Raw genomic sequence first — 25312 nt, forward strand, 5'->3', positions numbered from 1 at the left:
GACTTTGTGGTTCAACTCCTAGAACAAGTTCCTGAATGAGAGGAAAATCTTTTTCAAGCAGAAGGTGAACGAGGGAACTGAAATAGGGCATTTGCATTTTCTTTAAATATTTGAAGTATACAGAGAATGAAAGTAACTGATTTTCCCTGAGAGATGGGACCTTCATGAACTTTCAGTATGACTAAATTGGTAACATTCTGTATTTTTCAATGCTTTCAATTTAAAGTAGACTGAATTCTCCTAAGGTATAGGATGTTACTGTTTCACTGTTGCCTCATGAAGAAAATGTCTCAGTGGTTTTGGCTCCCAGTGAGATAGCATCTGAGATAACTGGTCAGACTTTTCCTAATGGAGGTTATGAAAGTTGAAATGATGTGAGCAGGGCTATGGACATAGGGCAACACCTGAAAATCCTAGTGTTGGAAAGATACTGGGGTTTTATGTGAGATTTTTGTTGTTTACATCAGCAGCTATCTGCCAAGTATCAAAGTCTCTTGAGCTACAGAATTATGATATTCAGACACAAGTTTGTTGCCTACATGTTTAGTTAGCAAGCCAAAATTATGCAAATTATAAACACTTAGCCAGATCCTTGATCAGAGTCCATATTCCTCTGGGAAACAGACTTGAATGGAGGCTTGCCAGATTTTGGTTTTGGATATTTAATCATTATACTGCAGTAGTCGTGTGTTTGTACTTTTTAGCTTTTTGTGAATACAAATAGGCCACATACATAAAAAACAAAATTATTTTTCTCCTTTGTGTTTTAATTTGCATCCTCCCTTACTTGATCTCCTCTTTGCAGCTTATAGGAAATCAGAACATAAGACTGAAAAAGTCCAGTTATTGTGGATTTCTTCAGTTTCTCTTTTTAATTTTGTTTTTAAATTGTTCTTTCAGCTAATAGGCAAGGTTTTTGGTTGTTTTGCTTTTTTTTTTTTTTTCTGAATGTATTTTTGAAAGCATGAATTTCTTTATTTCCTTTCCCTTTTCTCATATTTGGCTTCCAAAACATATGATAGGAAGAAATTATATGTGGTGTCTTTTAAAAATAAAATTGAATAGAAGTCTTCAACAGATACAACATTAAAAAAAATTTAATCAGTCTTCATAAAAGACTTCTAAAATGTAAAGTGGCACATAAAACTTTACTGAATTGGGCTTCTTTTGTGAGTTCTGTTTGCTTTTGAATACATAATTTTCCTGGTGTTTGTTTCTATCTTTGATCTCTTGCAGCCTTTCTGTGCCATGTTATTATTTTAGAATTCCATCTGCTTGGTATTTAAACTTCAAAGCCATAGTCGTTGCCATTTCAACATTTCTGTATACTCTATTATGTTTTGCCCTACATAGAGTCTGCATCTGCTTAGCCACTGCATTTTTCTTATTCTCCAAAGGCATTTGGACAGTCTGATTTAGAGCCAGAAAAGACTTCTTTGCCCCGTCCTTCAGCATTTTCAGGAATGAGCTGTGACATTGCACAGGCATCATCTAGCCGAGTTGCAGGGGATGTGGAAAAGGAGGATGAGTTCCGCTACAGCTGGAGTAAGTCTATCCTGTGTGATAAAGCTTGAAGTATTTGTTGTTGAAAATGGCACTGTAGCAGAAGATACGAGGAACTGAGTCTGAACGACTTCATTCTTCTGTGCTTTATGTTTTGGGTGCTACGTGTTGCTGTCAGCTTTCAATTGTGTGTCCGATGCACACGTTGAAGTAAAAAGCTAAGTTGTTCTTCGTGACACTCCATTCTCTGTTTTCCTCCATGGTGCAAGTTCACTGTGTACTCCGAGTTTAATGTGTAGGACTACTTGAAGAGTTTCAGTGTACTCTAGGTTAACTGATGGCAGTGATGTCATAGCTAATAATATTACTGGAGGTAAATTAAAGGTATTACTGGAGGGAGAATTACTGCTTTCATGTGTGAAAAGTATTTTTAATGTTTTCCAAAGTTGGAAGGAGAACAAAGAACTAGAAATGTTATAATAAATCACCTAAGGCTTAGCTTTAAGCAAAGTGTGCTGTACACTTAAAGTGTTCTTATTCAGTTTTGGACTCTTCTGTCAGATACTGCCCACTGGACACTGGTCTTGACTCTCACAATGATGACTTGTGAAACTACTGTCTAATTTAAATCCAACCTCTGCTGCCCATGCTTTTACATTTAGAAAAGATCGTGCAGCGCTATGGAAATCTACCAGGGGAGCTCCACATGATTGAGTTGGAAAAAGGAAGGACAGGTCTGGGACTTAGTCTTGCTGGTAACAAAGACCGATCCAGGATGAGTGTCTTTATAGTGGGAATTGATCCAAATGGAGCAGCTGGCAAAGATGGCAGGTTACAGATTGCAGATGAGTTACTAGAGGTGAGTTTTTGCAGCTTACATTGAAAGCAAATATTACTGACTTGAAATGCATTAAAATACTTTATTCTTGCTGCCATATAGTTGTTCCTCAATGGACTTTGAAATCGTCCTGTTACATCACCGTCCTATGAGATTTTCATTCTGATGTTTGCTAAGTAGTTGCAGCTGGGATTTTTTTTCCTGCTTATAGCAGTACTAAGTAAAGGTGTGTTTGCAATTAAAATGGATAGACTAAAGGACTTCAGTATTTTCCATGGTCTGCAGTGCACGACCCTTCTATACATCTCTGCAACCCAGAAACTTTTTTCATCCCTCATTTTTATCCATCTGTGGAGCATTCCAAACTTTCTAATTATTCCTCTGTTGGAACTGTGATAATACCGGAATACCTTTTATGTGTGTAACATACAAAAAGGAAATATAAAATTGGGGAATCAGTGACAGATCCAATTGTATTATGGAGTTTGATCTCATGACATGTTTGGACAGTTTTCTAGTGGCTTTGTGGAGAGACCCAGCCACTGTACATGCAGCTAACATTCCCAACATGTGTATGAGCATAAGGTATATTTTTATATTAACACAAGCTCAGCTGTGCTGTTTGCAGATGTATTCTCTGCTATTTGCTTTTCCTATTCATTCTTCTCACTGTAGGTAACATTACCCTCACAGAAATGCTTTGTGTAACTTCAAAACATTGTGTGGAGTTGTTTGCAGGTGCACCGGGCACAGGGAGGAATGGTGAGACAGAGTAAATCTTGAGGACATAGTAGAGAGTAAATGATGTAGGTTGGCAGTTGTGTTCTAGGAGAAAAACAAAGATATTTGTGGCACAGTGGACCTAGCTCCATGGAGGGACCTGTTGCAGTCTGATGTTACCTGTTGGATAGTTCTCTTGAGTCAGTTAAAATGTCTGGTGTTGAAACCTTGGTGTCACATATGCTGAGTGTCCCCAGAACACACTGAAACACATCTGTCTGAGTCTGCCCTCATGTGATTTCTTACTTACTGTTCACACTGTGAACCTGCAAACTGATGATAGGAGATTGTCTCATCCCCTTCTGAGCAGAGAAAGCTCAGCTTGCTCCTTATATTCTCAAGCAGCTGCCCATCAGCTGTGCCAGGCCATGCCCTGTCTTCCAGCTGCTAGCCTAAGCTTGGTTCTTCTCAAGCCCATGGCAAAAACAAGAAGTAGTGCTGCACCTGGATTGTATAAACAGCATGGTTCGTTATCCCTGTGGCCATGCCTGGCTAACATAGCCTGCACTAGTCTTTCTTAGAGTTAACTTCTGCACTATATTTTTCCATTTCCATAAGCAAATACAACAAACTGTGGGTGAATAATGACCTTATTCTGCAAATTCACACTGACACCACCAATCAGATCTGAATCACAGAAGCTTCAAAGGGTTTCATTGAGTCTGCTCTGCTAGTCAAGGCCAATGATTGTCAGGTCAAATCTTCAGATTGTAAGTGCATGATTGTTCAGACTCCTGTGTATAATGTGTCTGGCTCAGAGCTGAGAGTTGATAAATAATAGCAACCTAATTGCTGGATAAAGTGATAAATTTATTTATTATGGTTAGAATTTCCCATGACCCTGCTTTATCAGCACATCAGTCATGAGGTGATCAGTGGCAAGTGAGAATTGATTACATGCCAAGTCCACCCAGTATAATTCAGAAAATGATGTTTTTAGCTCTATAACAGTGTTTATCAGAAATCAAAATATGAAGATTTTTTTAAGTAAAGAAGGGAATGAAAGAAGACACAACATACTCCATTATCTAATGCAACTGCTGCTTTAGCCAGGGATGTGGGATAATGTATTTTTTTTAAAGTCTTAAAAAGTAGTTTAAGGGAATTAATTTTTTTAGATAATTAATTTCTGCTTTCCTTTACATAGATAAATGGGCAAGTACTCTATGGAAGGACTCATCAGAATGCTTCATCAATAATCAAATGTGCACCATCTAAAGTAAAAATAATTTTTATCAGGTAAGTCCTGGTTAAATGTTTGGCTAAAAAGGTTTATTTTTAATATGCTCAAGTTTTTCAAAGGATATTTCTGCTTTATTTATGATTTTGATTAGGTAGATGTGCTTTTGAGCCTAGTTTGTAGTAGTTGATAAGTATGTCTTGAGTTTTTGGATTTGATATTTGTATTGTGAGTTCCAGAAATAAAGTAAAAAAGTGTGAGAATTTAAATTCATCTTGAAAAATACAGTGCTGTATTACTACATTCTTACTACACTATTCAACTGAATCTATTGTAGAAATAAAGATGCAGTAAATCAGATGGCTGTTTGCCCTACAAAGACAGCAGAGGCTTCACAGTGTACTTCAGGGACACTTCATCATCAAGAGGTTAAGTAAACTAAGTAAATTTTTGTTGTTCTCGTTTGACTGAGGCATTAACGTTGTGCTGGATGTTCATAATGTGCTGTCTACTTAGCAAATACTGCAAAAAAAAAAAAAAAATTGAAGGAAAAATCAAATGACATATTAATAAAGCTGCTAAATTTAATACAGCTGGGCTACATTCTGGTTTATTTTATGTTTATCTAAAATATGAAGTAAATCTAACAGTCCCATGAATAGGATTGTAGTAGTTTAAATAAAGCAAAAAATCATTAAGCCCTCTTTAAATGTTTGTTTGCTAACTTCATATTGATGCAAAATTTTTTATACAGTTGCTCACAGTTATGATTTAATTTTCTGTTAGGCTGATACCAATGCTGCAAACTTCAGTGCTTGTTCTGACTTCAGCTCATGCAAAAACATTCAGTACGTGGAACTCCCTAAGGTAAGTGCTAAGAATCAAACTTACATCAGTCACATTTGTGTTCACTAGCTTGATGTTTTGTTTTGTTTTGTTTTGTTTTGATGTAGTCCCTCTAATGGCAAACAAACTTTGTCTCTTGCTTTGTGGATGTCATAAAAATTTCTTGGGATCTTCTCTTCCTGATTGGATCTCAAGAGTTTTCCTGATGTAATTGCTGTCTTTGGCAACGTCATGAATCTCTTTAACTTCACATTAGTTGGCCAGCTGTTTTATAATACATAAATATATAATAAGTCTCTGGAATAAGTCACCTTTTGTCTTATTTACAAAGCTGGTAACCAGTTTCTGGTGGTGCCTCAGGTAAGATAATTGCCTTCATTATTTAAAGTAAATGAATTAGCAATTTATAAGCAACTTATAAGCAATTTTTAAAACCCCTCAGACAACAGACATATTTAGCAGAGATTCTGCAGCTGGGATGTAATGGCCAGGATTCTGTAACTATGAAGCTGCCAAATAAGGGTGTAAAAATTTCTTCTGCTTGGTGACTTGGAGAAGACAGTTAAATGGAATTCAGTGGACAGAAGGATAGACTTGTGGATTCTTGATGAATTTTTTTTCTTGGAAGGCATCTAGCTTTCCATTATTAGGCAGGGGAAAATTTATGATACCTGGATGATTTAAATCTACGTGAAAGCATTAGGAAGATCTCACTTTACCACAAACATAGATCAACGTCACAGGAAGAGTATACATTTTCCCAGCCTCTGTTTTCTGCTACTGTGTGTAGTTTTTTCTGGTTTCAGATAATGAATTTAAGCTACACCATGAAGTTTTGTTTACCTCACTTTCTACTCTCTAAACACTTTGAGTGGATTTCCACTTAGAAGTGTTTCAATTTTATCTTAGTAGCCAATATACTGTTGGTAGGTTGACAGAATTTATTTCAGAGATAGATTTGTTTCAAACAAAAATATTGATGCATTGTGAAAATGCAAACTTCTTTTATGTCTGCAGTCTTCATTAGTCTTCAGGGAATAGTTTCTAGCATTTTCATAAGCACAGTACCTAAGCATCTGCATTTTTCTCTTTGCACTAGGATCAAGGTGGCTTTGGAATTGCCATTAGTGAAGAAGACACAGTTAATGGAGTAGTTATTAAGAGCTTAACAGATCATGGTGCAGCAGCAAAGGTGTGATAACATTCAAAATCCAAATAGGGAATGAAAATGTTCTTTGGAATAGCATTAAGGACTCATATTTTTTTTTTTTGTTTCCAGGATGGACGAATCAAAGTTGGAGATCAGATCCTGGCAGTGGATGATGAAATTGTTGTGGGATATCCAGTAGAAAAGGTGCTTCTGAAGTTTCAGGAATGTTGCAGAAATCACCCCACTTAATGTAGGGGGTGATGATATTTCAGACAAACCAGTGAGCGTTTTTGTGACTATACTGTGACTTAATTTTCAAAGCTGCCTGAAGAACCTAAGATTTGCAGGCATTGTCTGTTTAAAGAGGCTACTGCAGAATAAGCTAAAACCTGAATTTAAAGCTCAGCTGCCATTTTGCATTAATGTACTACCTGATCATGTCTTCCTACTACAAATACATTTTTCTTTTTTCTGTGTTACACAAACGTGAGGACTGAGAGGAACTTAGTTGTGGAATAAAAACCATGAGTTCAATAATAGCTCTTCTTAGCTATTCCACTTAAAAAGTATTAGAACCAGTGAAGCTAATATGTGTAAATTTACGTGGGTGAGTTGCATCACTAGTAAATCAGGTCATGAACTGTGCTTGTACATGGGGACTGTCTGTAATAATGGCCTCATTATATTCTGAGACTGGTATTTCAACCCTTGGATAAAACTTACCTTCATTCCTAAGTAACAAGATTTATTGCTAACTTCTAGTTCTGCAGACTCATTATGGGCTCTGTAATGAATCAAGGAGGGCTCTTCCTAGCACCTGCCTTGCTACCATGAAGAGTGATTCTTTAGGCATAAGAAGATTACTTTCTGCTTGTTAATGGGCAATTAGGAGAGCATCCATCTTATTGTGTGATGTGCTGCTATCTCTGAAAGCAGTAAATGAGTAAGAGATAGTGAAGTTGTCTGCAGAGAGGTAGGCAGGCTTTGCAAGAAGAGAGAGATAGAGTAAATAGTTGCAGAAAATACTTCTAATTGTACTTACAGAAATGTAAAAGCTTGGGAGGATGCTGTGTCATCTGTAAGGTGGCAATTAATTTAAAAGGTTTTTGGTATCCCTTTACACTAGATTTTATGTTTCTTCCTAGTGTCCTTGTCTCCATCCCGTAGTTCAGATAATATTTTTGGGTTTTCTTTTCAGCTGTGCATCTGATTAAGGAACTAGAATGGCTGTAGCACATTTATTTAAATCAGTAGATATTGTCATTAACATTTTGGCCTTAGTGTGTTGAGAATTTAACTCTGTTCAAAGATAAAAAGGCTTGGGTGGCTTTCTTTCCAAGTTTTCAAGTAATTGCTATACACATAGGATTTTGCCCAGAGAAGCCATTGAAAGACTGCACATTCTAATCTGGCATAGTTTGATGAAGTTTCATGGAAGTGACTACCAACATTAGCCTGATATGGTCCACAGTTAACTCTTGCTGTTACTTATAAAAAGCATCATTATTTGCTGGATTTGTATTTGCCACAGAACTGTGGCTTGCAGATCCAATTGACAGGAGTTGTGCTTTGCTTTTATTTTATAACTGAATACTCCAGTTACACTCTTACCCAGCTTTTCTCTTTATCGTTCAGTTTATTAGTCTGCTGAAAACATCCAAATCGATGGTGAGGCTTACAGTCAACTCAGCAGAGACAGATAGCCCACCTGGAGCACCAGTCCTTTCCAGCACTGCCCCAGTGGACAGGAGGAATATACAGCCCCCAGCAACTGCCCCCTCTTCCAGCTCACCAGAACCAGAAGCAGTTAAAAGTAAGGATCTTGTGTGTCAACTTTCACTGGGGTTGTGACATAAAAATGGAGACCCAGCTTTACTTTTCTGTATGTACTCATCTGTCTTCCAAATTGTATTTTCGAGTACTTTTGGATTAGAGACCCATCTAAGTTTGAACTAAGCATGAGCAGTTGCTGATGATACAAAAAGCTTGCATAACAGAGCAGAGGGCTAACCTGTATTTTTGCCATTCAGAGGCCAAGACACTTAATTTTGAGGGTTATTGTTACCTCACGGGATCGCCCGCAATATATCCAAGTATTTGTCTAATCTGTATTTCTGTATGGTGAAATTATTTGTGAATGTCAGTGGAATGTTTAATCAGTAACCTTACAAAGTGCCTCAAAAGGATATATATGCCTGTTTCTACCTTTTCTTTCAAAAAAGGGAATTTGTTTCTTATAGAAGACGTCAGTGGAAGAGATAATCTGAACATCCCAGACATTTCAATTGCTGGTTCTTCTCTTTAGTTACTACAATATCACCTCCTATTATTTGGCATGACCCAGTGCAAAAGTACAGGGCTGATTTGAATCTATTTATTAAATCCATGCAACGTACTTAATTTGTCTCTGATCTAAATCATATAATTGCTGGTATAAATGTTCAAATTAAATTCTATCCCAAATAGAATCTGTTATTCATGATAGCTTCTTTGCCTATCCAGGCTGTGATCCTGGTACTTAATGGTATAAGTGCAATTAAAACTATGGGATAGTACTTGTCTGAGGGGAAAGGAAAGATGGCAGCATCATTCTTTAGGTTGCTTATCTCTCACTGCAGAGCTGTCAGTGTACTTTCAAAATGCTGTTTTAAAGTCATTTTTCTAATATCAAACCCTCTTACTATAATCAGGATATTCAGTTGTTTCAGACACAAGCAGATCTTCAACTCCAGCCACATTAGCCTCTGACCCAGCTACTTGTCCCATCATTCCTGGATGTGAAACAACGATTGATATCTCCAAAGGGAGGACTGGGCTTGGTCTGAGCATTGTTGGAGGAGCAGACACTTTACTGGTTGGTTGAAAAAATATATGTCACTCAAGTGAACTAAAAAAAATGAAATTAAAATGTCTGACAGAAGAGATCTTTTTTCCTTAGTTTTTGTAGCATTTATAGAAAGACAACAAAGCTACAAGTTCGGGGGTGGTAAAAAAAAAAATGAAGAAAAAAGCACCTTTAATACTGAAATTATAAATCAACTTCTTAAGTATTTTGGTAGTTTATTCATCATACAATCTCACTGTTTCATTTATCACTGGTGAATTATAGTAGTAATTTTCAGTTGCTCTTGCTTTAAAGTGGGGGCATGTTCTTTCAGCATGCAATTTATTTTTGTTTTCTTAATCTACAGGGAGCAATCATTATCCATGAAGTATATGAAGAAGGAGCAGCATCTAAGGATGGGAGACTTTGGGCTGGTGATCAGATATTAGAGGTTGGTGGTTTCTTTACTTTCATTGTCATTTACTAGTTAAGCATCATCTGTTTGTCTCCTGGAAGGTCCTGCACACTTTATCTTTGTATGCTTTCATAACAGGTGAATGGAATTGACCTCAGGAATGCCACACATGATGAAGCAATACATGTCCTTCGGCAGACTCCTCAGAAAGTCCGTCTGACTGTGTACAGAGATGAGGCCCAGTACAAGGAGGAAGACATGTATGATGTACTCAGTATAGAGCTCCAAAAGAAGCCTGGCAAAGGTCTGGGACTGAGTATTGTTGGGAAAAGGTAGGAATGTACCTAGAGAGTCAATATTTGGGATTACCTGAGCATGCTCATGTTTCTGTTAAGGGTCTGGTGCTCAGATCCTGTGGGCTTGAAGGCCATAATTGTGATTTTTGTGTCTAACCTAACTGGCCATTCCTAGAGGAATTAGCCCAATATTACTCAACAGAAAAAACCAAATAATATTGACTGTGTTCCAAATAGCAACCCATAAAAATGACCCTCAAGCAATACTGTAACACAAAATCCATGTGTATTTGCAGAAATGATACAGGGGTGTTCGTGTCAGACATTGTCAAAGGAGGAATTGCTGATACCGATGGGAGATTGATGCAAGGAGACCAGATATTAACAGTGAATGGAGAAGATGTTCGAAATGCTAACCAGGAGGCTGTTGCAGCTTTGCTAAAGGTATGGGGCAAAAAAGAAGGTGGATAAAAGTGAACAATTTAAATACGAATTTTTTGAAAGCTTCATTTTCATCCGATTGAGTTCAGACTGTCACTGAGATGTGAATAAGAATGAGGTTTTTAAATTTAAGCTTCCTGAAGTCTAGAGCTCTTAGATTTTGTTACTTTGCTTGATGAAAGGGGAAGTAGTGGTAGTGCAGAGTGTTATATTTTTGTGGGGCAATATATTAAAATATATTAACTATACAGAACAACCTAAAACTTAACACTGTATTTTCTTCAACAAACTCTGATAAATGACTTGGTATCTTACATTTTTAGAAAGGTACACAGGAAAGTAAGGTCAGAAAGGGCTGACTTTAAATGATTAAAAATTCCTTGGACTAGTTGTGTCAAAAATATTTACTTTCATAGTTGATAAAATTTTTTTTCTGTGTATGTCTAGTGTCACCTTACATCCATTAAATACCTCAATGCATATCCACCCCCTATTTCCAAATTAGAAAGATGTCAGATACAGAACATTTTCTGTGGTCTGTCAGGAAGTCCAGTTGCTCAGCTAGCTAGTCTGTCTTCCATCAAGGGTTTTGATGGAAGTAATTCTTACTTACCACTCTATTTAATAAAAAGACAGTGCATTTCTTCTTCATATGCTACACAATTTTACATCTCTCAATTAGAATGCCACTTCATGTGGAAAGTTTCTTACATTTTGGCAAGCATTTTGTAGTATCTAGTTGAAGAAGATTCCTAGTTTCCACTTACCATTCATATATTCATGTTTTAAATACACTCTACACTCCTTGGCACTTGCAATTGATTTTCCTAGTGCTGAGAAATGAGACTTTAAAAATACCTCAGTTATATTATTGTTATTGGTTGTATTTTGTTCACGCAGTATAAATGGAGTAAAACATTGTCACTCACGTGAGCAGTCACCATTTTTAGTTCAGTTGTCAGTTCTGTTTTCATTGACAAGAGTGAAATCTAGGAGTGAGTTGTCCTGAACTTCCTGAAATTCTATTGCTAGAAAATTATATATAACCTTTGGAAAATCCCAATTTTTTCTTATTTTTTATACTGTGAATTTTCTGACAAATACATGAAGCTCTCTTAGACTAATACAGCTAAAGTGTGATAAATAAAGACAAACTTAAGTAATATTAAGTTCTTTGGATACATGAGTTCAAATTAACGTCCCAGTTAGTAAAAAAGCAAAAGGAAAAAGGAAAAGGAAAAACAAAATAGCACCCTTCAGATTTCTGTAATTGAATATGTTGCATAAGATCTTCCTTTGACACTACTTGTATTATTTCAAAAGTCTAGTTTTCTAAATGTTGTTATTGTTAATAGCTTATCTCCCTATTCCAAAATCCGTGTAATGTCTTTGTTTATAAATATTTGATTGCAGGGTGAATTTTCTTCTGAAACATGGATTTTATACTGTTGTGTAAATACTTAATTGTGTACGTAAAAGCTTACAGTGTAGTGAAAGGATTTTTCATTGTGCTAACATTCCACATCACCAAGCTTCCTGCTGGGACTTGGATGAAGAAAGATCATTTAAACTACAGGTGGATGTTTGGAAAATGTCCTGCCCAAAATATTTTACTTATTTTGGTAGGGATCCAGAGTAACTATCTACAGATAGTTTCTACAGATAGTTTCAAGAGCAGGAGAGAGGTGACTAGCTGTCAGGTTAAATAGCAAGTTCTCAGTCATGTCTACAGAAACAATGATTGTTACTTTGCCTTGTCACCCTATTTTTAGTGCTTATTGTGGAAATAGTCAATTTCACTGTTCCTAGAAAGAGCCATCTTGAAAATGTATGTTAACATTACAATTAAGAAACCCAAACTATTCTTTGTTAAGTTAAAGGTAACTCTGTTAGCCTTCTTGTGTATTTTTCACATCTTTATTGTAGCACCTGTTAATCACAAATGTACCCTGCTCAGTATTGAATATTATGGTATACTTAGCTTATGTGGCTCTGATCCTGCCATGAGCTCTGTCTGCTCAGTGCTCATCACAAGGCTGTTAGCCCATTTTTTTTCCCCTCTGTCCATAGTTTTCTCTTCTTCTTCTGTCTAATAAGTGACCTAAATATTGTCAGAGCCTTTAATGTTGTAGATGGGAAAGACATGTTTTAAATGACTGGTCTGGTTCTTTAGTGTTCATTAGGTACAGTAAGATTAGAGGTGGGAAGAATAAAAGCTGGTCCCTTCCACTCTGAGAGAAGAACATCCCAGAGCAGTCAGGTATGTAACTCTAAAACTGTTTAGTTTGGAAAAAATAGTGGTTAAATAATGACAGCAAATAAAAATAATTGGTTCTGTGATGACGGTGGTTCTCCGTATACCTAATCCAGTATGAAGAAAAGTAGTTCTTATCTACTTGGCAGATTCTTGGTAGCCATTTTATATGTTCATATGTGCATATTATATCTGTTACAGCCATGCAGGCAAAAATGCATTCCAGAAATGGCTCTACAATGTTGCTTAGTCTGGTTCCAGACAATGATCTGATTCTCATTACTAACACAAGAAGTTGGAGTGCTTTATTACTTAAGGAGTGCTTGGCATGCAGAGGAGTATTTTTTCAGTAAACTTAGTGAATTTCTGCACTCCTTGCATATTGTTACTGTAGTCTTGGTCAGCAGAAGCAATAAACCTTCATGCTTTCCATCAGGCTTTTTTCAGGTTTACTTATTTTATTATTGGTCTAATGGTGGTGTGTTATAAACTTGGAACAGTTTCAGAATTTGAATGCATCCTTCACATGGTAGCAGCTCACAGACTGTCTCCAGTAGGAATTCATAGCTTACCTTAGAACTTTCTCTGGTAATAAACCGGGTGTACCAGATATCAAATACTGAAGAATAATAGTTTAAAGAAAAATCATAATTTAACATTTTCAAAGTGAGCAGGTTAAGACTGGATATGACTGAAGTGTTAAGCTTTCTTCAGCATTGGTAATGCAAAACAGGATGAACTCATGCAAGCTCTGGGCAGTCTTAATCTAAGTGTTTAAATAAGAAGAAGCTTACAGTGTTGAATGGTTTGAGAAGTCTGTAAGTCAGTGAACTAGTCTCACTGGGAGCCGTGTTGTTTGTTCTTTTACATTGCCCTGTGGGCACAGAGAAGATCTTTCTGGAAATTGTGCCAGTGAAGCTGAGAGGAGAACCCAATCTTAGTTTTAGCTGATACAGCTGGTGAACATGAGAGTCCCTGCCTTAATAATTGTGGCTAACTTTTGCACTAGCAGACCTCTATGAGCTGATAGAAGGTGAAAATACAAGGACACGGTCTGACCCTCAGAAGCAGCACTTCAGAGTGTTGTATGGTGCTAGAGGCATGCAATCTCTATTGGTCTGAGGATGTTTCAAACAAGGACCCCTTTAGAGTCAACAAGAAATATGTGGAAATTCACTGTGTTGGCTTTAACTCGGCACAGAAAAAGTAAAATATTGCTAAATCTGTGGAATACAGTGAGTTACGGTTTTACTTTTTTCAAATGGATATCTGAATCTACCCTTTAATCCCATTGTAACACTGTATTTAGGTCAGTGAAGGAAGCAGCAGTCTGTCGTCATTCAGCTTCACAGTTTCCGGGGCCAGTGCACCAGACGTCTTTGAAAGTGGTCTGAAGAAGAATACCAGTAAAGTTACTTTTGTTACTTTTGTGAACTGGTGGCTGAGATCTTTCACTTTGTCTAAAATGTTGTAATTATGGCCTGTAGGCTTGAAAGTGATTCCTTAGTCATTAATACGCTACAGGGGTGGTTACTGTACAGTACATCATATGTATCTTTAAATAGCTTTTTTTAGAGGAGACTAGCATCTTGCTATACTGGCAGTTTAGATACTGAGAATCTAAACTGAGCCATAATTTTCTGTTTAATCTAAATAAATCTTCAGTTAAGATATTTCTTTCATAAAACTCCAGATACTGTATAGTTACACTAGAAGTGGAATAGCTGTTTCATGCTCAAACTTAGAACAAGGTTGCTTCTGACCAATTTCTTGGTATTGCTAGCAAGTATTAATTTTTTTTTCTATTCTGTTTGAGTATGCTTAGCAGTCTTATTCCACAAGTTATTTAAATTGGGAGCACAAATGACTTTTTCACCCATTCTAGAAGTATTTCAATCCGGATAATCTAATGTCAGGCACATTCAATAATCTTCTTGAAGCATATGTAGTATGTTTTATACTATAATAAACCAGCAGTAAGTTAGAGTCATCATAGTGGTTTGGATAACTGTGATGGAAAAGTTTCCTAAAAATGCTAGCTTAACTTTTTTTTTTTTTTTTTATTTAACTACAGCTTCTGAAATACAGGGGCTAAGAACAGTTGAAATAAAAAAGGTAAGCTACAGCATGGTATATATCAGGAAAAGATTTTCTACATGTTGTCTATAGGTATGTTTGCAGAAAGGAAGTCTGTCCTCCTTAATTGTTTTGAGAGCGGAATTGATGTGGCAATTGCTAAATAGCTTGCTGGTCTTTACAGCTGAATACTGTGTGATCTCCACTGCCTGTATTTTTATGTAAAATTAGCGTGCTTTATGCTATCACATTTTATGATCTGCTTTGAAAACAAAAGGAGAAAGGATTAATAAGAAATAATGAGGTCTAGTTTTAATGCTGTCAGATAGTTAAATCGAGATCTGTTTTCATGAAGCTAAGGGAATTGTACCAAAGTTGCAAGCCCATTGTTTTGTATTTCATCTTCTTCTTCTTCTTCACATAGTTTTATTAGTAGGCTTTTCCATGATGGCTGCCAGGTGTACAACTGTGAAGTTCAGTCAGTTTTCTTTTTTATAGAAGCATGACATCTGTGTCAAAGATTCCTTCTCTTTGCCTGAAGTGCCTGCCATCTAGTTCCCTTGATTACATCAACTGCATTAAGACAGTCTCTTTTTACAGTAGATTCTGCAAATACCATTTTACAATAGCAGTTTTTGCAACTAGGTAGTAGGCTGTTGTACAGTAGTAAGCATCTAGTTTTGTGTTTCAACAATTGGGCACTAGGGGGAGCATGAAGACAAATTCTGGTTTTATTGAGATTCATAGTAGGAGATTGACACAATATTAAGGGCAAGCAATTTCATCTGTCCAGTTTTGCTTGCCCAGACTCTCTATGCTGACTTTAAGGGTCTGACACTTAATTATGTATGTATTTAGTTCAGTTAAGATAAAACATACAACTTAGTCAGCAAATCATTACCTACCACTGATAGGAGGAAACAAATCTTGTGCTCGCTGGCCTTTCTCAAAATAATGCAGTGTATTAGCTTAAAAATTGTCTTGAGACATAGGAATTCTAATTTTCATAAGACAGATACTTTAGTAAGTTTTTTGAGATAAACCTACAATTCTCTGTATGTGTTTAGCTTTCCAGAATTTTCTAATCTTTTTACTTTACAATAACAGGGTCCTGCAGATTCACTAGGAGTGAGCATTGCTGGTGGTGTAGGAAGTCCTCTTGGAGATGTTCCTATATTTATTGCCATGATGAACCCAAATGGAGTTGCTGCACAGACTCAGAAACTCAGAGTAAGTTACTTGTTAGGAAGGTTATGAATACTGCACAAGTAATGCACAGTAATTAATCTGGGCAGGCAATAAATGAGTAGGTTAATTGTATAGTCATAAGTGATTCTGGCAATGAGAAGAATTTTTACTGTTTGGGTTGATATAACAGTAACTCAGATTGGTATCATGGTAGCATGCTGAGGGGCACTAACATTAGGAAGGAAGTCCTAAAGTAATTTTGGGTCACTGAGGTAGTCAGCTTGTGAAAGCGAAAAGTAGCGAGAGTGGTTCAGAATGATGCATTCTCTAAGTGAGCTACACTGATGAGCATGGTGTTTATTCCTGCAACTGTATGTATGCAGTCTTTTTTATCTCTCATATTTTATAGCTTTTCTGTCTTAAGACAGAGATAGTCCTCAGAACATTCTAGTTTCTGAGTTTAAGAGGCAATTCATATGTGTTACGCACTTGACATGCATGTGGTATCCAGTTGGTACCAGAGGTGATTGCATTTCAGGTGATTGTGCTTCTTGGAAGATGGGCAGTGCTATTTTAGGATGCATTCAAACATTCTGATGATAAATTACCATTTCAGTCTGTCTGTGTTCAAGTGATATGTAAAATGTATCTCTCTTTTTACATGCTGTGTATTTCTAGAGCATTATTATCAATTCTGTAAAGTGTCATTACTTTTTTTACACTGAATACACTAAACCAGTGTAACTGTTAATTGTGATATTTAAATTTCCACTTTTGTATGGTATTGTTTTGTAGTTCAAAAATTATTGGATTTTGAGAAAAAATGCATAGTGAACAGCTGCTAATTTCCTTCTTCCTGCTCTATATTATTGATAAAATCTGACTAAATGCAAATTTGTAGATCTGCTGTTGTTGAAAAAAAGTGGCAAATCTGTCTAACTACATGTATTGTTAGTTAGATTTTCTGCATTTTTTTTCTCAGGTTGGGGACAGGATTGTTAGCATCTGTGGAACACCTACTGAGGGCATGACTCACTCTCAAGCTGTTAGTCTCTTAAAAAATGCTTCAGGCACAATTGAGTTGCAGGTAAAGAATCTTCAGTGACATTTTGAATATTTTCTATGTACTATTTTGCCAGCTGCTACAACGAATTATTTTAGTGTCAGCATTCTCACTTTACTTCTGTTCCTAGGTTGTAGCTGGAGGAGAAGTGAGTGTCATAACTGGTCAGCAGCAGGATCCACCTACATCCAGTCTTTCATTTGCGGGACTAACTTCAACCAGCATTTTTCAGGATGACTTAGGGTCAGTAACTGTAGAAAATACAACCTCTGTAGTCTGTTGGTTTACATGGAACTCAGCCAAAAAAACCTTCAAAATTTTAGCAAATAATGGATGAATTGTTTGACTTAACCATGACTTACACATTTGGTATTCATGGAACCAACAGGCCTTCCACATTTTTCGATATGAGATTTATTTATTTTTAATGCTTTATTTTTCCTTCTGTAGAGTTCTGATGTGATGTGATTTCTTTGTAAATACATGCTCTTGTCTCATGGAGACTTGGTAGCTGATATTAACTGATATACCCAAAATGTTTATTTCTCAGACTTAAATACTTCCACAGTTGTATCTTGTGTTTCCACAATGAGCTTTCTAGTACTGACCTATCAGGAGCATAGAACTTTTCTTGTATACAAGGTATATTGCTTCTGGTATATCAAGAAGTTTTGCCTCAAACTCTGCCATAAACATGAGGATTTTTTTTTCTAGAAACGGGGAAAGAGAATGGTGTTCTTTAGCCACACAGGTCTACTTCAAAAGATAGAATTTAAAAATTTCTTATACTCAAACTATATGTTAGGAAATGTGTCAATAAATGGTCTGTACAAACACATACATAAAAATATACAATCATATATTGGCGGAGGAGAAAGGCAATAAAACCTGTGGATAATTTTAGACCTTTTTTAGGAGGTGTAACAGATTACAGGACTTCTAAAGTAGCTGTTTTTTACAGAGATTTCAGGTATTTACATTGCATCTCTTATTCGTGAATAAGCACTGCTAGTAGGAGATAGCAAGCCTAACTGTGCCCTGAGCTGAATGGCAGAGATTTTGAAAAGGCTACAGTGTTTTTACACAAACTAAAACAGCCAGTTCATTGTAATAAAAACGTTTGTAGTTATGGTGGAAAGGGAAATGTAATGTTTAGCTTGAAAGTAAAAAGGTTTTTTGGTTGACTATTCTACATGTTGAATCATTAATTCAGACAACAATGTAGTACTCTTTTTTCCTTTTCTTAGACCTCCTCAGTACAAGACCATTATGCTGGACAGAGGACCAGATGGCTTAGGCTTCAGCATTGTGGGTGGTTATGGAAGTCCTCATGGAGACTTACCCATCTATGTGAAGACAGTGTTTGCAAAGGTAAATGTAGATTTGCTCAGGCAAGCCGTTTTTTAGTTCACAGCAGCTACTATCTTAAATCAGGACCTGAGTTTGAAGCCACGGAATTGTTACAGTTTCTCACAGCTTTTTTTCCTTAGTGCAAGTGCTGATCAAAGTGTGCTTGCAGCATTTGAAGGCTATAGTCTTAGGAAGAATTTCCAAATGCATGTGACTGTATATGGCAGAGTCTTTAACTCTCAAAACTGGAAGTTTCCTCATACTTAGAAAAACAGCCCCCTTGCTTAGGTTTAGAGTGTATTTGCTTGAGGTAGTAGAAGGGACTGGGCTTTTTGACTGAGCATCTAAAATGTAGACCAAGATGAAATAATGTAATTCAGTCTGGACCTGTGGAGAATTTAAATTACTGACCTGGATTTGATAGTTCGGATTGCCCTGAGAAACAGTCCTGAGTCAGAGAAAACTAGAAGCAAGAATCTCAGACTTTTATGGTCAAAGTCCAGAGCTAGGTTTTGATTACTGCATTTCTTACACCAGTTACTGAAAACCACAGGTCTTGAGAATCTTACTTCTAGGATAGTATAGTTTAAATATTGGACAAACAGGCTTAAGGGAGTACAAAACTCCTGTTGATCTGTTTGTAGATTTTGTGAAACTTAGAGCTGACCATACTGCAACACTGTAGGCAGGCTGTACTGCAATTGAATGGATTTGATTCACTGAAATTAAGAATAGTTTGAAGGGGTTTTGTGCATTGAACCCAGACTGTAAGGACAGTGTGACAGGAAGAAAAAGAAATGCCTGAGTCTGCAGTTACATGTTATATCGTTTCAGGGTGCAGCAGCAGAAGATGGACGCCTGAAGAGGGGGGATCAAATAATTGCTGTCAATGGGCAGAGTTTAGAAGGGGTGACCCATGAGGAAGCAGTTGCTATTCTGAAACGGACAAAAGGAACAGTGACTCTGACTGTTTTGTCGTGAACTGCCCAAAGGGATAGAGTCAGTAAGACTATATTATTTACATTCCACATAGCAAAGATAGTGGAAATGTTTATATAGCCTTCCTGCTCTTCCAGATTCACAGGACTGTGTTACAACACTGAAGAAAAGCAACTTTTAACCATGTATTTGTATACAGTAAGAGTATCATGAAGTCCAACCGTCAATCTAACACCACCATGCCCACTAAACCAGGTCCTGAAGTATTTGTATTGTTGTCCAACTGCTGGGATGGAGTTATATCAGCTATGGAAAGACAGATATTTTTCCTATTAGTATTATAATGAATGCTTGCAAGCCACCAAAAAAATCCCCAAACCCACAAAAAATTGAATGTTTGCATTTATAGCCATAGAACAAAAATGGGTATTTTGCTAAGAGGCTTTGAGTATTTGAAATATGCTGCAAAAATTAAATTCACCAAGTCAGCAAGAGGGTGACATGGGCAGCAGTAGTCAGAAAACAAGATTATTGAAGAGAAGAGGTATTAACCATGTACAGGAAAAGAAGGAAAAATATGTAGTGGTAATTTGTATTGTTTGTATTGTTTCACAATGCACAAGTGGAAGAAACTGGGTTGATTTTTTTGTCTGTTTGTAGGCTTGAATTTCCTAACTCATAGTGTATCCAGGAAAAAAACCTGTATTTAAGTTCAACTTAGATTTGAGGGTTTGGTTAGGTGGTTTTTTTTCTTTTTTTCTTTTTTCTTTTTTTCTTTCTTTTTTTCTTTTTTCTTTTTTTTTCTTTTTTTCTTTTTTCCTTTTTTTCCTTTTTTCCTTTCTTCTTTTTTCTTTTTTTCTTTTTTTCTTTTTTTTTTTTTTCCTTTTTCTTCTCTTTCTGTTTTCTCTTTTTCTTTTTTCTTTTTTTCTTTTTTCTTTTTTTCATTTTTTCTTTTTTTTTCTAGGCAGGGGTGTGTGCACTTTTGTTTTCACAGAGTCATAGTTTTGGTTTAAAGGGACTTAAAGGGGTCGCCTAGTCCAACCCCTCTGCAATGAGCAGGTCCATCTTCAACTACATCAGGTTGCTTAAAGACACGTGCAACCTGACCTTGAATGTTTCCTGGGATGGGGCATTTACCACCTCTCTGGGCTATTTATACAGTGGCTCACCACCCTCCTTATAAAAAGTTCTTCCTTACAGCCAGTCTACATCTAGACTAATATCTAGTCTGAATCTACCCTCTTTTAGTTTTAAAACATTACCTCTAGCAGGACCTGCTAGGATGTTCTCTCCCATCTTTTTTAAAAGGCTCCTTTTAAGTACTGAAAAACTGTAAAAGATCCTCCTGGAGCCTTTTCTTCTCCAGGATGAACAAGCAAGCCCAACTCTCTGAGCCTGTCCCCACAGGAGAGGTGTTTCTTTTTTGTGGCCCTTCTCTGGATCCACTCAAACAGGTCTGTTTCTTTCTTAAGAAAGAAGAGGACTTGTGCTTAGAGCTGAAAAATCCATTTGCTAGAGGAAGCTACACCTGGTGAATGAGAGTGCCCAGCAACTTGAGTATTAGAAGAAGCAGACTTTTAAAATAGTAGTGCTTCCAGGCCTCAGTAGGTGCAAGCAACCTTCCCAGCATGAAATATTTGTATGTGAACATTGTCCTCTTCCAGCATAAAAGATTAACCACAGCCACAGCGTGTAAGTTTCTGCAAGCTGCTTTAATCAGAACCACAAACAAACTGCTCAGGGCAGATTTACTTAGCTGTAGGCAGAGGCTTGGGGATACTGGTTAAGCCGAGGTGGAAGAAGCTGATGTTACAGTGTAATTTTCTGTATCGGCAAACGTGGAGTCCGCGTTGGTCTGAGGAGGCCTAAAACCAGAAGTTGAGGTTGTGTAAAAGGCTGAAAATCCTTCCCAGTGGTGGTGAGTAGTAAGACAGCAGTGGAGGTCTTTCTGCATAAGCAGAAGAAGCGATTTGAGGGCCATAAATACTATTTTGGGGATATTAATTTTAGAGGCACAAAGACCAGACAGTTTCTAGTAAGTTACATAGAACCATGGAGCTATTCTTTGTCAGCAGTGTCATCAGTAAATTGATCAAAATCATCGGTTTCCTTACTTGGGTTCCTCACTAAAACTTTATTCAGAAACCATAATCTCTGAAGCCAGTACCTGATTGTATCTTGCTTTTGTGTCTCTGTTCTTTCAAAATGGTTCTTAGGAATCTGGTAGATAAAACATATTAGCCCATTACTTCACTGCAGATAAATTTCACCAAGTCTTTTGAAGGAGAGAGATACATAGCTCATTATCATGCTAATTAGCAGCAATACCTTTTGTGTCAATTAGCAAAAAAACCTTAGTACCAGTAGTAGGAAGAAGGCCACTGAATCAGTTGTCATTTAAGAGAAATCAACTGAAAATGCAAACAATAGTCAGGCCATTGATAGGGGAAGAAGTAAAGACTAGCATTTGTTTTAGTAGAACACAAAAACAGTATTAGAAACATCTGTGAAATAGTATGAACAAATTAATAGCTGAGTCTACATGAATTAACTGAAAAAAACTCTTCATAGTCTCTTTAGCCTTATTAGAAGTTAGGCCAGGGTAGACTAATACAAAAGGAAACAGATGATACCATTACTGGCTGCTGTTATTCAGTTGTTCTTCTACTGTCACTCCATGGTTAGAATGAGAAATGCCTATATTAGAATACTTAAGGTCACTTTAAGCAGTATCTATATTTGTAACAAATGTAGTGTACAGGTATTTTGTTACTGTTGTTGTGTCTAAATAGAGCATTTACCAGAATAAATCTGAAACTGTCATAATGAAGAAATAAAGTATATGTATTTGTTTTGCTTTACAGTGGCATGCTTGCAGTATTTGTTGTATTGTGAAAGGTTAATTCAGAACAATTTAAACTAATTTTACAAGAAAAGGCATTACTCTTTATGTGAACCTTAAAGCATCTCCTAAAAATTTCTTTATTTAGCTCTTAAGATTTTGTCTTTGCTTGCAAAGACTTTTAGCAGATCTGTGACACTAGACATTAAAACCATCTATCTAGTAATGAACATGAAGCCATCTTGATTTTTTGGAACAGACAGCACTGATAATTGTTAAGTCTGCTTAAAAAGCATTCCTTCAGGCATGGGAGTTGGCATGAGGGATAAAAACAGTGAGTCATGGAGCCTGGGACTTTGCTTTGACCCGTGCCCTGTGCTTCAGAGCACAGGATCTCTGCCAACCCCCACGCTGGAAAAGCTGTTGCATTATCCCTGATTAGTGGCTGCCCTGTGCTGGACCAGGATGTGCAATAAGCTTTGCAGGCTGGTTTTCTTTATCATTTGGTATTCACTGTAACTTTCATATCACAGAAGTTAGGTCCTATAAGGTGATAGGTGCTGTAGTCCCAGTTCTACCAAGTTTTTTGTTATGCTTCTCCTATGTAATTGCATTAACTATGGGGCTTGAGAGACCTGAAGGTTCTGGTATCTCTTGACTCTGCTTACCTCTCACCTATTCAAAGCTCATAATCTTAGAGCGGTGTTAATGAAAAAGACTCACTTCTTGTAAGCATGGGTCTATACAAAGGACAGCATACTTTATTGGAATGTGCATATTTCATTTCTTGGTAGTGTTCAGGTAGCATTGGCATTGCTGCTTTCTTAGTTGGAAAAACGAGTGAAATTTAGTAGCCACTGAGGATCTTGTTCCTTTCACCCTATCCAGCCTCTTTTTAAAAGGAAAAACCAAACAAAAAACCAAAAATTTTGTAGACCTGGACATGGACTTGTCTAAAAAACTCACACCAAACCTAAAAGAAAAAAAAGGGCTGTTCTTAAGTGGCTAAAATACAGCAGTTTCCCACAGTTCTTGCTTGTTTTTAAGATACTCCGAAGCATCATGTGTGAGGAGCACTTCTGTCTTAGGCATCCCTTGAAACAATGAAAAATAAATACGAATTTTTACTTTTTCATATGTGCTGTTAAAGCTGTTAATACTGTTATTCTTAGTATATTCAGCACCTGTTGTTTATATACAAGCTGTTTTTTTTATTTCTTTCTGAAATGGAGATCATACATCTTCCTCAACAGCTTCATAAAACTTGCTTTTAATGCGTTTTTGTTCCTAGCCACTGTAACAGTGTTACATGTAAGTTTGTGAAATGGTGGCACTAACATTCAGGGTAGTGCTGCTAGGTTTAGATTAGGCTGACCCATTTCACCACTTGAGAACAGTACCTACTCTAATGGAAGATGGTGCCTAAGTAAATCAGTTCTAAAGGTTGCTAACTTTTTGCCATGTATTTTCATTCTCTTGCAGTAAAATCTTCCACCATTACTGTACATTCTATTCCCAGTCAAGATGGCCATGTAAAAAAAATAAATTGGTGTTTCTTCTCTCACTTCAGTAGAGAGAAGAATAATTTCTGATAAACTACTAATCCTGAAAGCTGCATACATCACAACTGAAGAGAAGAGAATTGTACAAACTGGATTATTGATTTCTAACTTGACTTTTTGTTAAGTTACAGCAGCAAATTATTTTTAGAAGGTGAATTAAGTAGGCTTTACTTAGTCTCTTTTTCATCAAAATACTTTCTGGTGAGTCCACTTTTTTTCATTTTCAGATAGTTTAAATATATCTTTGTTTTTAATTATTATTACATAAGGGAGTGATTGAATCATACAAATAAGTTCTGTGTTCTTAGCTAAGTGGTAGATGGGCTATCTTAAGTGCTTGCACTTAGATGTCTTGTTTACCCGTAAGATGAATTTGTCAGCACTTGTTAATGTTTTCTGGTATTTCAACCTTTGGCAGTTTAATACCTAAGATTACACTTTGTCAAGTGTAGTTCAGTTTAGTTAAAAGTACATTTTGACTCAGCAAGGTATACATTATAGCTAAAAGTTTGTGAATGTTCTGCATGAGTTTTTCAGTGGAATAAGGGATATCTTTTTGAGACTCTCAGCACTAGTCAGCAACGGTATCACAGTTTGATGTGTTTTTGTGGCTCTTTTTTATGATGCTTACTGTTCATAGCCACAGAAGGATGCATGATACTATGACTGGAAGGACTGAGGATGATTTCAGGATGCCTTTTTAGGTTTCCACTGCTGCACATCAGAGATAAGGGACTCTGAGTTTGTTGGGTACCTCACATGAGCATGTAGGCTGAAGCACACTAAAGGTATTTGCAGTCTGTAACTTTTAAATGCTTCCTCCTCACAGGGTTGCCATAGCCACAAGTCCATTTTACATTATTGGGGATTTTATAAAAGAGTAACAGCAGCAGCATCTAGTAGTTAATAGGAAATCAGTTACTTGCTTTTGGGACAGCCTTGGGAAAAAAATTATTCATTACTCAGTGTTAAAAGTGAGTATGTCTGATGGGAGTAGAAAGGTCAGTGTTGCAAATGATTTTTATAATATAATGGTTAAAGCAGCAAATATTCACTGGAATTCCTGTTTGTGACAGGAACCACTGAATAAAGATGATAATAAAGATTGTCATATGGGGGAAACATTAACCTTTGTTACTGTCACCATCTTGATAAGATGGTTTGAAGTGATAGTATTCATATTTTGTCATGTTTTTTCACTAAGTTCCCACCAAAACTTTAACACTTTTTCCTAGATATTATGCTTTTTCCAAAGTGTAAAGGGCCTGCGAACAGCTAATAAGGTGTTAATTTTCTGTTACTCCTTGAATGAAATAAACTTAGCCAGTCATTTTTCAGATATGTGATTTTTGTTGGTTTTGATGAATACATAAAAATAGAGGTAACGAAGGAAAATACTGCTCTTATGTTAGAATTCTCTTGTGAAATGCAAGCAATCCAAACCTAAAGTGTGGGCAGGAAACTCTGTTTTTGGTAGCTGGAGATTTAAATATGACAAGACACGCATTTAATGTAGTAAATTAGTGTTGTTTCATGGTGATCTTAAATGCTGGATAATACGATCTGAATCTACAGCTGCTTCTTTTTGCATACACCTACATGTATGAATTCTTTGAACTGCTTTGAATTTCCACGTCCTGGGAAAGTTCCTGTAAAGAAAAGGCTTAGGTTCTATTATTTACCATACAAGTCATGTTTTAGTGGAACATGAGGTCCATGAGCATTTTGGAAGAATAGCTGTAGGTTTCTGTCTGTATAAGAAATT

General features: G+C 36.6%; 1 protein-coding gene across 20 annotated transcripts in view; it reads left to right on the top strand.

Moving 5' to 3' along the window:
* MPDZ (multiple PDZ domain crumbs cell polarity complex component) overlaps positions 1 to 24886 on the top strand; it is a 93050-nt gene extending 68164 nt beyond the window's left edge. For 12 of the 20 annotated variants that reach the window (XM_071731758.1, XM_071731759.1, XM_071731754.1 and 9 more), the window contains 20 exons: positions 1398 to 1545; positions 2166 to 2362; positions 4269 to 4360; positions 4639 to 4729; positions 5088 to 5168; positions 6247 to 6339; positions 6427 to 6501; positions 7933 to 8110; positions 8988 to 9151; positions 9489 to 9572; positions 9675 to 9868; positions 10129 to 10276; positions 12447 to 12533; positions 13837 to 13933; positions 14602 to 14642; positions 15711 to 15833; positions 16774 to 16878; positions 16985 to 17097; positions 18102 to 18225; positions 19039 to 19922. In XM_071731758.1, the coding sequence (XP_071587859.1) occupies positions 1398 to 1545; positions 2166 to 2362; positions 4269 to 4360; positions 4639 to 4729; positions 5088 to 5168; positions 6247 to 6339; positions 6427 to 6501; positions 7933 to 8110; positions 8988 to 9151; positions 9489 to 9572; positions 9675 to 9868; positions 10129 to 10276; positions 12447 to 12533; positions 13837 to 13933; positions 14602 to 14642; positions 15711 to 15833; positions 16774 to 16878; positions 16985 to 17097; positions 18102 to 18225; positions 19039 to 19185 (2382 nt within the window). In that variant the 3' untranslated portion in view covers positions 19186 to 19922. Of the gene's footprint in view, positions 1 to 1397; positions 1546 to 2165; positions 2363 to 4268; positions 4361 to 4638; positions 4730 to 5087; positions 5169 to 6246; positions 6340 to 6426; positions 6502 to 7932; positions 8111 to 8987; positions 9152 to 9488; positions 9573 to 9674; positions 9869 to 10128; positions 10277 to 12446; positions 12534 to 13836; positions 13939 to 14601; positions 14643 to 15710; positions 15834 to 16773; positions 16879 to 16984; positions 17098 to 18101; positions 18226 to 19038; positions 19923 to 23555 lie in introns of those variants that run through there. The other 8 variants (XM_071731760.1, XM_071731767.1, XR_011723428.1 and 5 more) reach the window with 7 other exon arrangements.
* Positions 24887 to 25312: the final 426 nt, after the last annotated feature.

The sequence above is a fragment of the Heliangelus exortis genome, chromosome Z, assembly GCF_036169615.1.
Source record: "Heliangelus exortis chromosome Z, bHelExo1.hap1, whole genome shotgun sequence".
Classification (NCBI taxonomy): Eukaryota; Metazoa; Chordata; class Aves; order Apodiformes; family Trochilidae; genus Heliangelus; species Heliangelus exortis.